The sequence below is a fragment of the Cheilinus undulatus genome, linkage group 1, assembly GCF_018320785.1.
Source record: "Cheilinus undulatus linkage group 1, ASM1832078v1, whole genome shotgun sequence".
Classification (NCBI taxonomy): domain Eukaryota; kingdom Metazoa; phylum Chordata; class Actinopteri; order Labriformes; family Labridae; genus Cheilinus; species Cheilinus undulatus.
Window position 1 is genome coordinate 58,588,477 of NC_054865.1, and position 17,843 is coordinate 58,606,319.

General features: G+C 38.7%; 2 protein-coding genes across 3 annotated transcripts in view; both read right to left on the bottom strand.

Moving 5' to 3' along the window:
* The window catches only part of chsy1 (chondroitin sulfate synthase 1), a 58,817-nt gene extending 54,447 nt beyond the window's left edge, over positions 1-4,370 (bottom strand). Inside the window, exon 1 of the mRNA XM_041784727.1 lies at positions 3,597-4,370. Coding sequence (XP_041640661.1) covers positions 3,597-3,907 — 311 coding nt within the window. The 5' untranslated portion in view covers positions 3,908-4,370. The remainder of the gene's footprint in view (positions 1-3,596) is intronic.
* A 5,224-nt stretch (positions 4,371-9,594) lies between these two features.
* Positions 9,595-17,148, bottom strand: selenos (selenoprotein S). Of its 2 annotated transcripts, XM_041784974.1 has the most exons (6): positions 16,825-17,148; positions 12,666-12,794; positions 12,441-12,547; positions 12,079-12,168; positions 10,961-11,033; positions 9,595-10,137 (listed from the first exon to the last, which is right to left on the bottom strand). In XM_041784974.1, exons 1-6 carry the CDS (start codon positions 16,925-16,927, stop codon positions 10,058-10,060), a joined length of 582 nt encoding a protein of 193 aa, XP_041640908.1. In that variant the 5' UTR covers positions 16,928-17,148; the 3' UTR covers positions 9,595-10,057. The 2 variants fall into 2 exon arrangements, with proteins under 2 accessions (XP_041640908.1, XP_041640916.1); XM_041784982.1 differs by lacking the exon at positions 12,079-12,168.
* Between the last annotated feature and the right edge of the window lie 695 nt (positions 17,149-17,843).

Consider the following 17,843-nt stretch of genomic DNA (forward strand, 5'->3'; position numbering starts at 1 on the left):
ATGATCTTTATTCTCATACTTTTTACCTTAAACTCATAAATTTGACCTTTAACCTCATAATCTTAACTTTATATCTATGATTTAACTTTTAATTTCAGAATTTTAATTTTAATTTCAAACTTTATGTTTTTCGGGACTTGTTAAAACAGAATAAAAACTTTTAATCTCATAGTTTTTACTTTTCTTCTCCTTGGTTTTACTTTATGTCATCATTTCAAACTCTAATCTTAAAATTATTTTTAAATAATAATTAGGAGGCTGTATCCCATTATTCCAACTTCTTATCTAACTAGAATGACTATAGAATAATCTTTAATTAGGGCCAGGAAATTTACTGAAAAATTAGATAAGATCACAATGTGGCCTGCTGCAATTTTCAAATCACAAAAGATGCAATATTTCCTTGGCCTGATTGTGTAAATACCAGTTTTAAACTTTTTTTCTGCAGCAGAGATGTTATGCATTACATTAATGCAATCATTCAGGTGCCAATTTTTTAGACTAGTCTACAAAAAAAACCTTACCTTCTTCATTTTGGTACTTCTTTTTAATAAATATAGAAATGACAAAAACCCTTCAATATGATAACCCAAATCCAATTTGCAATACGAGTAACCATCAAAATTAGACCCTGTTAAAGAACTGTTCAGCCCCTGTTTAAAAATAATAAATAAATAAATAAATAAAAGAAAGGAATAATCACACATCACATCGCAATACTGGGGAAAATATTTGCAATTCAATTATTTTCCAAAATCATTCAGCCCTATTTTGTATCCTATAATTTCACCTTTTAGGCTTTTAATTTTAACCGACTCACTCATTATTGAGTCTTTCAGTCTCATAATTATGACCTTGAATCAACACTAGAACTGTATTTTCAATAATGACCTCTGACCTCACTGCTTTACTTTTTATGTCAGAAATACAACGCCACATTAGAAATGTGAAATACAATCATATCAACAAATTTATAGTATCTATGGTATCTATCTATAGTATCTACAGTATCTATGGTATCTATCTATAGTATCTACAGTATCTATGGTATCTATCTATAGTATCTACAGTATCTATGGTATCTATCTATACTAACTATGGTATCTATCTATAGTATCTACAGTATCTATGGTATCTATCTATACTAACTATGGTATCTATCTATAGTATCTACAGTATCTATGGTATCTATCTATAGTATCTACAGTATCTATGGTATCTATCTATAGTATCTACAGTATCTATGGTATCTATCTATACTAACTATGGTATCTATCTATAGTATCTACAGTATCTATGGTATCTATCTATAGTATCTACAGTATCTATGGTATCTATCTATAGTATCTATGGTATCTATCTATACTAACTATGGTATCTATCTATAGTATCTACAGTATCTATGGTATCTATCTATACTAACTATGGTATGTATCTATAGTATCTATGGTATCTATCTATACTATCTATGGTATCTATGGTATCTATCTATAGTATCTATGGTATCTATCTATAGTATCTATAGTATCTTTGGTATCTTTCTATAGTCTCTATAGTATCTATCTATATATCTATAGTATCTATAGTATCTATCTATAATATCTATTGTCTCTATAGTATCGATCTATAATAACCATAGCATTTATAGTATCTATCTATAATATCTATAGTATCTATAGGATCTATGTATAATATCTATTGTATCTATAGTATCTATCTATAGTCTCTATCTATAATATCTATTGTATCTATAGTATCTATATATAATATCTATTGTATCTATAGTATCTATCTATAGTCTCTATAGTATCTATCTATATATCTATAGTATCTATAGTATCTATCTATAATATCTATAGTATCTATAGTATCTATCTTTAATATCTATTGTATCTATAGTATCTATCTATAGTCTCTATAGTATCTTTCTATATATCTATAGTATCTATAGTATCTATCTATAATATCTATTGTATCTATAGTATCTATCTATAGTCTCTATAGTATCTTTCTATATATCTATAGTATCTATAGTATCTATCTTTAATATCTATAGTATCTATAGTATCTATCTATAATATCTATTGTATCTATAGTATCTATCTATAATATCTATTGTATCTATAGTATCTATCTATAGTCTCTATAGTATCTTTCTATATATCTATAGTATCTATCTTTAATATCTATTGTATCTATAGTATCTATCTATTGTATCTATAGTATCTATCTATAGTATCTATAGTATCTATCTATAATATCTATTGTATCTATAGTATCTATCTATAGTCTCTATAGTATCTATCTATATATATCTATAGTATCTATAGTATCTATCTATAATATCTATTGTATCTATAGTATCTATCTATAGTATCTATGGTATCTATCTATAGTATCTATTGTATCTATGGTATCTTTCTATAGTCTATATAATATCTATCTATAATATCTATAGTATCTATAGGATCTATCTATAATATCTATTGTATCTATAGTGTCTATCTAAACTCTCTATAGTATCTATCTATAATATCCATAGTATCTATAGCATCTATGGTATCTATCTATAGTATCTATAGTATCTATGGTATCTATAGTTTCTACAGTATCTATGTATAGTATCTATAGTATCTATGGTATCTATCTATAGTATCTATGGTATCTATGGTGTCTATATATAGTATCTATAGCATCTATGGTATCTATCTATAGTATCTATGGTATCTATGGTGTCTATATATAGTATCTATAGCATCTATGGTATCTATCTATAGTATCTATAGTATCTATGGTATCTATAGTTTCTACAGTATCTATGTATAGTATCTATGGTATCTATCTTTTCTATAGTATCTATCTATATAGTCTTTATGGTATCTATGGTTTCTATAGTATCTATGGTATTTTTCTGTCATATCTATGGTGTCTATTTAACGTATCTATAGTATCTATCTATATTATCTACACTAATCTAGTGTCTATCTAATATGCTTTTATCTGTAATATAGTCACATTTATTTTTAAATTGCTGGTATCTTATCAATGTTTTTTTTTCCTTTGGTATTTAAACGACACATTTGTTCATGCCAGTAAAGCGCGTGTTGAACATTTCTGCAGACATTTAGAGCGATGATGTTTGCCTATAAAAGTGTCAGCTGTAAACTTCGTCTGTATTAACGTTAGCAGTCTGGACTAACACACTGAAATCCTTAAACTTTAATGTCTGCTCTAAGGAGTGAAATGTTAGTCTTATACTACATTATTATATTTGTGCCTGCTCCTATTAATTTGTGAATATCGGCATATAGGATTCTGGCGTTTTATTTAACCACGGCTTTAGTTCATAATTATGACCTTACATTTGTTCACTGTGATTTTTTATCTCATCATTATGACCAAAGATTTTTCACCTATGCTCATATGTTTTCTTGTTTTATTTATTATTACTGGCATCTCTGGGCTTCCGTACCGTCTCACCCTGACAAAGGTAAGGCTGGGTTAGTGGTAATAGTGAGTATGGAGCAGCCTGATTATAGATTCTAGACCAGGTAGAGCCGTTCTAAAGGTGAGGACAGGTATAATCAGGAGCCTACCTGTGAGCAGCCACGGCTCGGTTGTTGAGGTATTTCTGGGCGGTCATCACACCGATGTATAAGAAGTTATTGGACCGGGAGCTCGGTGAGTCCGTGGCCGGAGAACCGCTCTCCTGAGGGGGCCATAATCCCCCGCCGTTCTCCCTCCTCAGCCCCCGGGTCAGCCCGCAGCCCGCCGGGTTAGCCTTCCTCTTGTGGCCCGCTTTCTTGAGCTCGGTGGCCCGGGGCAGGATGAGTCTGGAGGCCAGGGTGAAGCCGAGCACCAGTCCGAGCAGGACACTGAACCATGCCCGGCGGCTTCGACCAGCCATCCCCGCCGACTTTACCGTCCTCCACCGACAGTCCCGCCGTGTGTCCGAGCCTGAAAACGGCGAACCGAGCCGAGCCGATCCGATCCGAGCCGAATAAAGTGATAAAAGCGGCGCTGAGTGTAGGAGTGCCTCAGTCCCTCCGTGTCATACTAACGCCGTCTCTCCTCCAGCTGCCCACGTAGCATCACAGCAGCAGCCCTCTGCTTCTACACGGACCGACGAAGACCGAGCCCTGCCGCCGCTCCCGCCGATCATCGAGCTGACCACCGATCACCGACCATCGGAAAACTTCAGCACTGATCGACGACCGAGAGCCTCCTGGGACCGAGCCGAGAATAACGGTCCTTTTAATCTCGCCATTGGAGGGACATCGGAGAGAGGAAAACGCCGAGCGACGAGGATTAGCTGAAGTTTGACCCAGCAGGGCTTCCGTAGAAGCAATCTGAGTGGCTGGAGGGCGGGGCCAGACCGTTTTTTTTTCTTTTTTTTCCTCATTCTCCAAAAAACTTTACTTAAAAAAAATGTAACAAAGAATAAAGAAAAATGAACAAAATATCAGAGAATAAAACGTTAAAAAATAATTTAAAAAACCAAAGAATTAAAAAAAAAAAGAATTAAGAATGTATTTGCAGTCTTCTTTTTAAAAAAGAAGTTAAGATAAATACTTCACTCAAGTGTCAAACATTTAGGAAATAAGAAGATAAAAAATACACAATGATATATCAATATACATGATAGCATATAGTAGATGAATTAGACAATAAACCTACAATAATAATAATAATAACATCTTTAATAACGGATGAATGCTTAGTCTTAAAGTGTCAAACTTTTAGGAAATAAGAAGATAAAAAGTATAAAATCAGCTTTCAAGTTATAATAGAGACCTCTATGGATGTTTACATGTAAAAAAAAAAAGAAAAAGTCCTCTTTAATGTGAAAACAGATTTCTGCAAAGTAATGTCATTAAATAAAAATCTGTAATATGAAATAAATGAGTGCATAAACATCGAGAGGGACCCAACTGCAGTCAAGATGGCCGACATGGGCGTTGCTATACATCCAATCCATGCCGGAAGTTCCTTCTTTGTGCTGGACTCAGCTGCCAGTGTTTGTCAGTCTTTTTCGCGCCTAAGCCTGACCCTTGGTGCTGGATCTCAAATATATCACCTTCCCCACTGCCTTACCCTGAACCTAACCACTCGGGTTTTAATGCCTAAGCCTGACCTTAGACGTACGGACTTCCGGTATGGACTGGATGTATGTCGGCCATCTTGTCTGCATCAAAGTACTCTTGTAAATATGCCTCCTTCTAGTCAGTCTCTAGCAGAGTCTCCTTGGTCTGCAGTCTCAGCTCTGAGTCTGTGTGGATAGGTCTCAGACCCTAATCTCTCCTGGACTGAGGTCTGGTCTTTGACTCGGCCACTCCAGAACATTCTCCTTGTCGTCTTTAAACCATTCCTGTGTAGCTTTCTCTGGATGCTTCGGCTCATTGTCTGACTAGAGAATAAATCTTCTCTAAGCCCTAGTTCTCTGTCAGACTGAAGAAGATTGACCTCCAGGATTCATTTTACCCTCTACCTTTACAAGTCCTCCAGGGCCAGCTGCTGAGAAGCATCCCCACAGCATGATGCTGCCGAGAAGCATCCCCACAGCACGATGCTGCCGAGAAGCATCCCCACAGCACGATGCTGCCATGATGCTCTGGTGAACTCTAGTCCAGACTGAATCTGAGTTTTCTCCAACAGTGTCTTTCTCTAAAGCTCTGACTGCTGAAGAACCTGGCCAACAGTTGTCTGCAGAGTCTCTCCATCTCAGCTGCTGAAGCTTCAGAGTAGTCATCAGTGTCTTTATTATTATTTTTATTAAATTGACCTTTCCTTGTAGAAATCTGTTTTCACTTTTACATTGAAGAATTTTTGTTGTCTTAAAAAGTCAAATGATGTTGACCATGATTGATTTATAAAATCAATAAAAGGGTAAGACATCCAAGGAATGAAGACTTCTTAGAGGCTCTGTGTATATAGTTTCACATAATTTTTAATGCAGCACTGTGTGAGGGGTCAAAGGTCACAGGTATTTAGTGTTGGTTTTGCTCCTTACCTGCAGAGGTTTCCCTGTCGATATTACGGACTGCAGATGGTCAAACCTCTGCGTTTGTTGCGGCATCACGCTGGCGGCCGTTCTTCAGAAACACTCAGTCTCACAAAGTGGAGAACCTGACTCCATCATTAATTGTTAACGACTCAGCCTTTCATCAGAGGTGCTCCTTTTCTATCCAATCACGTCACTACCACCTGCTCCTGACCAACCCACTCACCTGTGGGATGGGCCAGGTCTTTTTGAGCAGTCCACACCTTTCCCAGTGTTTCATTGGCCCTGTCCCAACTTTTTTGGTACATGTTGGAGGCTCAAACTCAGAGTGTGTGTTTGATTCCATAAAACAGTAAGGTTCATCACTGTGAACATTAAACGTCTCGTCTTTATTGGTTAGAAAGGATGAACGTCAACGCCACGGTGAGCTGCTCTGTGATTGGAGGATTATCACCATGAGAGACAGAGAGATTACCTTTCCCATTCCTCCTTTCTTTCCTGTTTTTCTCTTCCTGCCTGTTAGCAGAGCCGTGGTGAAAAGACGTGGTTGATTTCAGGGATTTTCCTCAGTTTTCACAGAAACAGATGTTGGTTTGATATTTTAGCAATAATAATGTTGACTTCCTCACAGATGTATGAAGATGATCTACAGTCTTTCTAGTGTTTTTATTTTGGTGTGTATTAGACTCCTATGTTAGACTCAGAGCCTGCTGCAGTGACCCAAGATGACCCCAAACCCATCCAGACCAGCTCTCTGGTCTCTAGTGCCCCCCTGTGGTCACAGCTGTGTACTGCAGTTTGCCATCTCCCACTGAAAACTTAAAACCTGAGATCCAGGGCATGATGGAGTATTCTGAAGATCTAAACCTAAATGAAACAACCCTGACCTCCTCATTTTAACGGGTTCATTTCTCAACACATCAGGAAAATAATCAAAGCACGACCTCATCATGGGAGCAGAAAAAAGCCCTCTGTAACTCTCATGTCAGTTATGGTTTAAAATAATGACACACCTGTCCCGTCTCTGTAAGTCATTATTTTCTCCATTTATGGTTAGGGCTGGGCAATTAATCGCAAATTAGAATAAATCTCAGTATGGCATGCTACAATATTCAAATCACAGACAGTGCAATATTTATTTAACCTGAAAAGTGTCAAAATATCAGTTTGATACAATCTTTTTTTATGCTTATACCAGTGTCACTCAACCAAAGAGCCAAATAGTTGAAAAATACCTTCGCAAGAGCCACAATCTAAGTGGTGAAAAGTGGCAAAAACAGATTAAAGTAGCAATAAAAACAAGTTAAAGGTGGCAAAAATGGTCTAAAAGCAACGAAAATGGGTGAAAAGGGGCAAAAATGGGGAGGAAAAGTGAAAAAAGGGGTCAGAAAATAGCAAAAATGAGTGAGAAGTGACAAAAAATGAGTTACAGTTGGCATGAAGTGGTACAAAAGTGGCAAAACAAATGAATGGAAAGTGACTAAAATGGGCAAAAACTAGGAAAAAAGTGGTATTTATTGACAATAAGTAGCTTAAATGGGTGAAAATGCAGAAAAAAGGGTGAAAAGGGGCAAAAATGGGTAAAAAGTATCAAAAAAGTGTCAAAATGGGCAAAGAAAGTAGAGAAAAAGTGATATCAACTGGCAAAAGATAGCCCTAATAGGCAAAAATGGGATAAAAAGTAGGAAAAAAGTGGTATTCAATGGCAAAAGGTACTTTAAATGGGTGAAAAGTGCAAAAAAGTTCCCTTTTTAAGGTTTTTCTGGGGGAATAATATTTAGAATTAAGACATAAAAGAGCCACGCGTTGATCATCACTGCTTTATATGTTAATCAATCCTTCAAGTATGTTTTTATTTTCTACTAAAATCTTACTTTTCCTGCTCATGCATTTATTTTTCTTCATCAAAATGAGAAGAATATGAGAAATGATCGTCCCCTTCAATAAAACAACTGATATCAAATTTGCTCTATGAGCCAAAATGGCAGTAAGATGTTTTTATTCTAAATGTAGCCCTAGTTTAACTTCTCTAATATTGTACTTGTTATAATGTAGAAGGATTTCTTGCTGATGTTTGTTGAACAGAAAAAACTGAGAAACCGAAATAATTGCATTTCAAATGGCTATTGCAATATTGCAGGAAAAAATTGCAATTAGTTTATTTTTGTAAATCGTTCAGCCTGATTTATGGTCCAAACTTCAGTTGTCAGGGGTTTGGGCCGGGTTAGGGGTCGCTCGTTCAAGAGGAGGGGGGCGGGTCCTGAGGCTGGACCAGCTGAGAACCACGGTACTCCACTCCATCAGACTCTCAGTGTTGGACTTGATGTGAGGCGTGCCTGCAGCTGTTGCCATGGAAACCCATTCATGAAGCTCCTGCTGCAGTTTTAGTGTTTACATTAACGCCAGAGGAAGTTCAGAACTCTGGAGACTTTTACCCACGATCCTTTGCAGTTGCTGACCCTGCTCTGGGATTTTATGTGGTCTTCTGCTAATTTTCTCATCAGTTATTGAAAGATTATTGATAGATTATTGATCAGTTATTGATAGATTATTGATCAGTTATTGATAGATTATTGACCAGTTATTGATAGATTATTGATCAGTTATTGATAGATTATTGACCAGTTATTGATAGATTATTGATCAGTTATTGATAGATTATTGATCAGTTATTTATAGGTTATTGATCAGTTATTGATAGGTTATTGATCAGTTATTTATAGGTTATTGATCAGTTATTTATAGGTTATTGATCAGTTATTGATAGATTATTGATAGGTTATTGATAGATTATTGATCAGTTATTGATAGATTATTGATCAGTTATTGATAGGTTATTGATCAGTTATTGATAGGTTATTGATCAGTTATTTATAGGTTATTGATCAGTTATTGATAGATTATTGATAGATTATTGATCAGTTATTGATAGATTATTGACCAGTTATTGATAGATTATTGATCAGTTATTGATAGATTATTGACCAGTTATTTATAGGTTATTGATCAGTTATTGATAGGTTATTGATCAGTTATTTATAGGTTATTGATCAGTTATTTATAGGTTATTGATCAGTTATTGATAGATTATTGATAGGTTATTGATAGATTATTGATCAGTTATTGATAGATTATTGACCAGTTATTGATAGATTATTGATCAGTTATTGATAGATTATTGATCAGTTATTTATAGGTTATTGATCAGTTATTGATAGGTTATTGATCAGTTATTTATAGGTTATTGATCAGTTATTTATAGGTTATTGATCAGTTATTGATAGATTATTGATAGGTTATTGATAGATTATTGATCAGTTATTGATAGATTATTGATCAGTTATTGATAGGTTATTGATCAGTTATTGATAGGTTATTGATCAGTTATTTATAGGTTATTGATCAGTTATTGATAGATTATTGATAGGTTATTGATAGATTATTGATAGATTATTGATCAGTTATTGATAGATTATTGATCAGTTATTGATAGATTATTAATCGGTTATTGATAGAGTATTGATCAGTTATTGATTGGTTATTGTTGGGTAAATGACGGTCTGTCAGAGAAAGAAGAGCGGTGAACACAGGCAGAAGATCAGCGGTCTTTTTATTACATATAAACGTTTAAAACAGCAGGAGCATAATCTGATCAATAATCCTGTAAATCCATCTTTTAACGTAGAGTCTGCTGTAGTCATCAGAGGCTGCAGTAACTGTTGTTTATTTGTTTATTTATTTGTGTATTTGTTTATGAAGGAACACACTGGTAAAACAAACAAACACCGACGTGAACGCCGTCAGCCGCTCCTCCTGGTTGGTCACCGTTTCCAGGAGCCGCTTCATGAACAGCTTCAGTATTTACTGAGTAATCAGACATTAACGCAGAAAGGAGGAGATGATTGGCCTGTTTTACTGAAAATACAGAATTAGCCCCGCCCCTGCCTTTGGAACAGCCAATTAAAGAAACCTAACAATGCGTCTGTAGATAGTGAAGCTGGGTTCATCCGTCGGTGCTAAGATCAGGATGTCAGACACCTCTGACGCTCTCTAACCTCATCCTCCAGAGGACGGCCCCCTCCGACCCGGCCGATACGAACAGGAGCCCCCGCCCTCGCCAGTCAGCGGGTTATAGTCTGAAAAACACAGCACACGTTAAAGTCAGCTTTACATCAACGTTTACAGGGGCTGGCTGCAGACGGGACGGTCCCAGGCTTTACCCTGGGGGGAGGAGTCAAGGATGGTAATGACTGTCAAGGATCCATTCAGTTAGTATAAAAATCCTGATGGAGTCAGAATCATTCGTTAAAACACGTTTGATAGTTATAATCAATAAATCATAAACATTATTATAGATCAGGGTTCCTACAAACCTTTAAAAGCCTGAACTGAGAAAAATTTAAACCACAGACAACAGTCAGCAATGAGTGAAAGTCCTCAGAACTCCAGGCCAGGATGAAATTTTCTACATTAAAAAAATTTTTCTGAGATGTTCAATGGTAGAGGACAGGGAAGGTTTTTGTCATAAATGCCCAGATTGGATGATTTTTGGCACATTTCAAGTTTTACATCAGGAAAGATCTGTTAAAATAAAACTGGACTGTACAAATCTTTAAGAGGACCAGCTGGTCCTCCTGATGTCTGGAGAGTTTATTTAATCTCTGAGGAAATTTAGAGCATCAACACTGACTTCACTGAATTCTAGAGAATATCTATAAGAGAACTTATGGAGGAAAATCAGTTAAAAATACAAAATGATGGATTCTTTTTAAAAAAGAAGACGGTACATCACAGATCTGGGACAGACCTGAACCACAGGGAGTTTCAGGTAGATCTGGGACAGACCTGAACCACATAGAGGTTCAGGTAGTTCTGGGACAGACCTGAACCACAGAGAGGTTCAGGTAGATCTGGGACAGACCTGAACCACATAGAGGTTCAGGTAGATCTGGGACGTACCTGAACCACGGAGAGGCTTCTTGTCAGTCTTTGGTTTCAGCACGGTGGTCGATGGGCCGGCCTCCTCAGACGTCTGTGGGCACATATAAAAATATATTAATGACATATTTATGAACCCGACATTAACCAGGTTATTATCAATCATTAATCTTTGATCAATGATTCACATTGATAAAATGATCTGTTGGTCTGAACACAATCCAAGGTTGGAACATTTCTGAGGAAGTGTAGAGTGGTTGACTCCAGCATGTGGGCCTCACACCAGTAAAACTAACTGGACTGTGGAGGACGTTACAGCCTGCCCAGTATGAGTGCTTCCTAAAGCTGAGCTCTTATCTGTCGGTAGCTCTAACCCTGTGTTCATTTTTAGTCAACCTCTCTGACTCACCTGAGCAGCTCTGACTCACCTGAGCAGCTCTAAGACTCACCTGAGCAGCTCTAAGACTCACCTGAGCAGCTCTGACTCACCTGAACAGCTCTGACTCACCTGAGCAGCTCTGACTCACCTGAGCAGCTCTGACTCACCTGAGCAGCTCTCTGACTCACCTGAGCAGCTCTCTGACTCACCTGAGCAGCTCTGACTCACCTGAGCAGCTCTAAGACTCACCTGAACAGCTCTGACTCATCTGAGCAGCTCTCTGACTCACCTGAGCAGCTCTGACTCACCTGAGCAGCTCTAAGACTCACCTGAGCAGCTCTAAGACTCACCTGAACAGCTCTGACTCACCTGAGCAGCTCTCTGACTCACCTGAGCAGCTCTGACTCACCTGAGCAGCTCTGACTCACCTGAGCAGCTCTAAGACTCACCTGAGCAGCTCTAAGACTCACCTGAGCAGCTCTGACTCACCTGAGCGGCTCCAAGACTCACCTGAGCGGCTCTAAGACTCACCTGAGCAGCTCTAAGACTCACCTGAGCAGCTCTAAGACTCACCTGAGCAGCTCTAAGACTCACCTGAGCGGCTCTAAGACTCACCTGAGCAGCTCTAAGACTCACCTGAACAGCTCTCTGACTCACCTGAGCAGCTCTGACTCACCTGAGCAGCTCTAAGACTCACCTGAGCAGCTCTAAGACTCACCTGAGCAGCTCTAAGACTCACCTGAGCAGCTCTAAGACTCACCTGAACAGCTCTCTGAGCTCCTTTGTAACTCTTCCCCTGCTGCATGCTGTCCCACATCTCAATCTTCTGCTTCCTCTTCTCCTCCTCTACCTGTATGGACACATCAGGCCGTCAGTCAGAGTTCACATCACTGATATCTGGATCCATAACGTCCTAATGAATACAGACTTAAGGATTACAGCAGCATGAACGGAGCTGATTAGCCCCTCTATCTACTCCGTCTAAAGGTCTGATGACAAAGAATTAAAACCTCTGTAATAAGTCTGAGATCGTCTCCGTGCAGCCAGCTGATCACATCTACCGTGGCTCCATCCTTTACCTCACTAATAACGAATGAATGAGTTTATCCTCTGAAAACAAACCTGTTTCTGTTTCTCTCTGAAGGCGGCTGCTTTGGCGTCCAGCTCCTCCTGCATCCTCCTCCTGGCTGCTTCCATGGCCTCCTGATTCCTCACCACCGACGCCACATCTTCATCCATAGACAAAAACATGAGTGGATTTAATGAAGGTCCATCATTTAGGATGAAACGTTTGGATTTTTCACCGACCTGACGATCGGTTGTACCTTGGCGTGTTTGCTGTCATACCTTGGTGTGTCTGCGGCTCGGCGTGTTGCTCCCTCTGCCTGAACCTCTTCATCAGGTGTTGGATGAGCAGGTAGACGAGCACGCTCACGACCAGCAGGTGCCATCCGTACTGTGACAGCAGCTCACCCACTGAAGAAGAAGAAGAACACACGTTTATTTCAATCTAATGTAGCACACGCCCAGACTGTCAACACAATCATGGATTATTCATCTACAGCTGTGTGAGGATAATTGTGAAGGATTCATGTTTCCAATCATAAGAATAAATCTCAGACATGTGATCATGAAGATCATCTTTATTTGAATATAAACCTGAGATCAGTCGCTCCATCCAGATTAAATTAAAACAGCGTTTCATGTTGAATAATGTTGATCTGCTAATGATCCAACATTCCTCCGTCTGTGGTACCAAAGCTTTATAAACCAGTCTGTTTAATCACACGGACAGGAGAGGGATGGGTCCATCAGTACCTGCAGGAGCACAGAGGCATGGTGGCAATATTCTCATACTGAAGCATTGTCAATGTATTTGTGCAACAAAGCAGGGCTTCGCCAACCTTTTCAGCCCGTGACCCCCCAACATAAAGGGGCCAAGGACCGAGGACCCCCACTGTACCTGAAGGTGGCTGAACACAGCCATGAATATGTGTGTGCAGACAGGGCTGCCCATAAGGGGGGATAAGGGGAGAGCTTTCTGGGGCCCAACCAAACGTAGGGTCAGCAAAACCATAGTCCATTATAAAGTTAAACTGTGGTACCCATATTTTATATTTAACCTGAATGACAACCACTCTCATCACAGAAACAAGTATCTTTTTATTCATTTGTGTAGTAAGTAGTCCTCTTGAAATATAAACCCCTTTTCTTAAAAACAGAATTAAAGTGGGTTAATAATGGCAAAAAATGGTGGATAAGGTGGTGAAATTGGATTTTAAAGTAACAGAAATGGGTTAGAAGTAGAACCCGACCGACTGATCGGCGGGCCGATTAATCGGTCCGATTATAGCCTATCACAGATCAATCAATATCGACCAATAAGTAGCCGATATATTAAAGGTGCATTGTGTAGAATTTGGAATTTTAGCAACATCTAGTGTTCAGATTTTAGAATGAGCCGATCTGTTACCAAAACATCACATCACTAAGCAACGAGAGCCTGTGAAGACCAAAAAGGATCGTGATGAGGTGAGGGTTTATTCATTCATTTTTGTAACCATCATTATTATAGATTATAGGTCAGTCATCTTCTCCACCTGCCTTCCAGGTAGCTTTCAGGACCGGTGGGCAGGTCCGTATTTAAAAATCACGTTTCACTCTTTCTGTCCCCAAAACGTTGCCGTAGACAACATGGCGGTTAGTTATGTTGGCCTCCGTGAGGGCGACCCGCGGTAATGTAAATTTAAAAAGCTTTTTTCTAATTTTGTAAAAAGAAAATGAAAGTTTTAAGGGGATGGTCGTGCACTTAGTTTAACATACTGTGTTTGGCGAAATGCTGCCAAATTCTACACACTGTACCTTTAACCCTTAGAGCGTGCGCGGTACGGATCTGCTGTGCCTTCCTAATCATGTCTTCAAGCATTCGAAGCTCTAACGGAACATTTTCTAGTGAGCCCAGAACTTGGCTGATTTTCCGGAGTCTCTGAGGACAGTGTTGTTGTTAATACGTGACACAGTTTATAAAAACGCTGATAGCTTTTTGTTTTTAAAAGATTTATTTTTGGCCTTTATTTGATAAAACAGTGGATACAGTCGGAAACAGGGAAACGGGGAGAGACATGCAGGAAATAGTGCCACAGACCGGATTCGAACCTGGGTCGGTCCATGAGCATCCGTGGCGCGGGCCTTAATCACTCGACTACCTTTGATAACTTCTGAACCGTAAGTCATAGAAACTTCCTCTTTTTTCCCTCTGAAAGCTGACCATTTTGCCGTTCGTTTGCTCCCATCGATGTCTCCGTAGCTCTAAAGGACGCCGTTGAAGCGAGCCCGGAACTTTGGTGACTTTTCGGGGTCTTGGAGATTAAATCCACAGTGTTACATCTGATAATCAGCGTCTTTTTATACATTTTTTATCCATTTTCCATCATGCACTTTGACTTTCTACAGTGGGCAGCCATATTTGTTTGACATGCACAGCATTGTGGGAGTTGTGGTCGACCAGTAGCGTCTCTACTGCTTAGAGGAGTAGAGACGCAGGAGTCGAGAATAAACCATGATAAATGCAACTGTTAATTCACATTTCCACCATTATCTAATATAAGACTACTACACAGTGTTTTAAACGTCTCAGTCACATCTTTGTGAAATAAACAAAGATAATATAAATATAAGAATTTGTGTTCATGTACAGTATATATCCTGTGTATATCAATGCTCTTATTTCATAAATCGGCCAATATGTTGGATATCGGCTGTTTTTAGCCCCCAATATCAGCATCAGCCCCAAAAATCCCATCTCGGTCGGGCTCAAGTTAGAAGTGAAAAAAATAATAGAAGTGGCAAAAAAAAAAAAAAAAAATCACCAAAAAATTGCAAAAATGGGTTAAAGTGGCAAAAAATTGGTGGAAATTTGGTTAAATAGGATGAAAATTTTCTATAAAATGGCATAGTAGGGTTTACGTTCAGGGGTTAGGGTTAGGGTTAACCCTAACCCTAACCCTAGGGTTAGGGTTTTGATTTTTATGTAGATTTTTAATGTACTTGTTGTCGTATACCATCAACCTGCAGGGACTACAGATGGAAGTTAGCCTATGGCTACAATCTGGCACATTTACATGTTCATGTTCATTAATGTGCATTGGCCCTTGTTCGAAATAAATAAATAAAAGGCAAAATAAAATAAAATAAAATAGTGAATTAAAATGTGGTTAAAAAGGGCATAAAAAGTGGGAAAAAGGGGTTAATAGTGGCAATAACGGGTCAACAGAGCCAACAACAGGCAGAAAGTGGCAAGAATTGGTTTAGAAGTGGTGAAAAACAGGCAGAAAAAGTGGCGGAAAGGGGTTACAATTTGATAAAAATGGGTTTTGAGTGGCAAAAATGTGCCACAATGGGTCGGAAAAAGTGATGAAAAGGGGTTAAAATTTGGCAAAATCAGTGTAAAGTGGCAACAGTGTAATTTATAAAATATTCTCAGTTTCTCTAAGGCATGGGTGTCAAACTCAAGGCCCGGGGTCCAAATCCGGCCCGTGGTACAGTTACACCTGGTGGAGGTCTGCAGATTTCTTTACATCTCATAACTTTGACTTTTTATCTCATATTTTTAACTTTATCTCAGTTTTAAAATTCATGGTTTCTGTGTTCTGTCTCATATTTTGCCTTTTTAAAACATTATTTTGACTTTAGTTGTCGTGTTTCTACCTTTAAAACTTATAAGTTTGACTTTTTAGCTCAGATTTTGAGTTTTTAACTCATCATGTTCACCTTTTAATCGCAAATCATCAGTACTAAAGTTTTAACCCCTGTAAAAAAGGAGAGCAGGGTCAAAATTGCACAAATATGTTGGCAACATTTGGAAAAGGGCGGGAACTAGAATAAAGCTCTGTTCTAGAGGTTTCCAACGCATCTGAGCATTTTGACCGTTTGCAGGAGTCTGCCATTAATACTTTCATCACTAAAAGCAATAAATTTCCATTTCCGGTGTCTAGGATTTCCGCCTCTGTATCTGAAGCATCATCCTGGAGTTAACGGAGTTTCAGAGTTGACGTTCAGTTCTTACGTTGACGCTTCATTATGAAGCTGATTGTTAAAAAGCTCATCTATCATCTTAAAGTTGATTTATGGTTTCATATTTATCGTCCAAGCTGGTGGAACAGCTAACTGTTGTTAGCATGCTAACGCTAGTGTTATGATTCATGTCGTGCCCGTGTTTACTGGGGACTTTCAGCTGAGTGCGTCATGTCGTAGTTAGAACAGATGAGACCTAATAAACGTCTTTATGTTCAATAATTCATTTACGTCATATTCTATAATCATAATTATTTCATTAGTGCTGGATAAACTGAAGCTACAGTAGGAGTCCTGGCATTTCCGCCCTAACTTCTTACGTCAAACACAGACGGGTTTCGCTGAGTCACCAGTTAGCACGGTCACTAAATGAACCGTTACGCCGTCTAGTCTGTGTTCCAGTGTTGATGTGATCTCAGGTGCGTTCGTTTACCAGTGAGGCTGACGGAGCTCAGGTCCTGGTTCTTCAGCGGACCTCTGTGAACCTGATACGGCGTATTTTCATCGTCCACGTCCGTGATCTCCACGTCGTCCATGATGGACCGCTGTGAGGGAGAACCCTGATTAAAACCACCCAGGGGTCAGCTTCAGAGTCCGGGACGTCAACGGCTCCGTGTCTGCGTCATACCCGGATACCTGTAGTCACCTGTTATCACCTGTAGTCCCAGGTACTCCTCTCTGCTGTGTGCTAGCTAAACACACACTCGCATTCAGATGACGTGGTACTCTGCGTGGTGCGTTCAGAGACCATCGGAGACGAAACTATTTTCTTCTTCATCGGAATTTTACGGCAGTTGACGTCAAGTTATGGTCTCACTACTGCCACCTAATGGCTTCAGTTCTCGTCATAACTGTACCAGTCTACGGTCTATTACACTGGCTTTTCAAAAACTAAAAACAAAAACAAAAACCAAATACCTAATTACGTCTGCTCCACTGATCATCAACTGGCGGCCCGGGGGCCACATCAGGCCCCCTAAAGCTTCCTGTCCGGCCCCCGAAATTAAATCATTAAATTCAGAAAAGGAGGAAAAAAGGATGTTGTTCTAAGAGTATCCTTTGGGTTTTCATGTCTGCAGCTGTTAAATCCACCCAACAGAAAAATATATTGAACTAGTTTTAGAATTACTCAACATTAGATATGTTTTTACTGAAATTCACTGTCATAATGAGTAGATATTTAAAAAAGAGTTAAGGTTGGCAGAAGTGCTGCAAAAATGAGCAGATAAAGTGGTGAAAAGAGGTTAAAATGTGGCAAAAAATGGTTAGAGGGAAAAAGGGCCAAAAGTGACAAAAATTGGTTGTAAATGGCAAAAAGTAGTTCAATAGAGTAATGAAAATGGGTTAAAAATAGGCAAAAATTGAAGAAAAATGACAAAAATGGATAAAAGAGTGGCACAAAGAGGATAAAACGTGAAAGAAGTGGTTTGAATGAGTTAAAGAATGGTGAAG

Excerpts from the sequence above, each read along its gene's own strand:
- selenos (XM_041784974.1), bottom strand. The coding sequence starts at position 16,927 with ATGGACGACGTGGAGATCACGGACGTGGACGATGAAAATACGCCGTAT. Across the intron at positions 12,169-12,440 it reads TCAGAGAGAAACAGAAACAG|GTAGAGGAGGAGAAGAGGAA; the intron begins GTTTGTTTTCAG and ends GTGTCCATACAG. Across the intron at positions 10,138-10,960 it reads GAAGCCTCTCCGTGGTTCAG|ACTATAACCCGCTGACTGGC; the intron begins GTACGTCCCAGA and ends TGTGTTTTTCAG.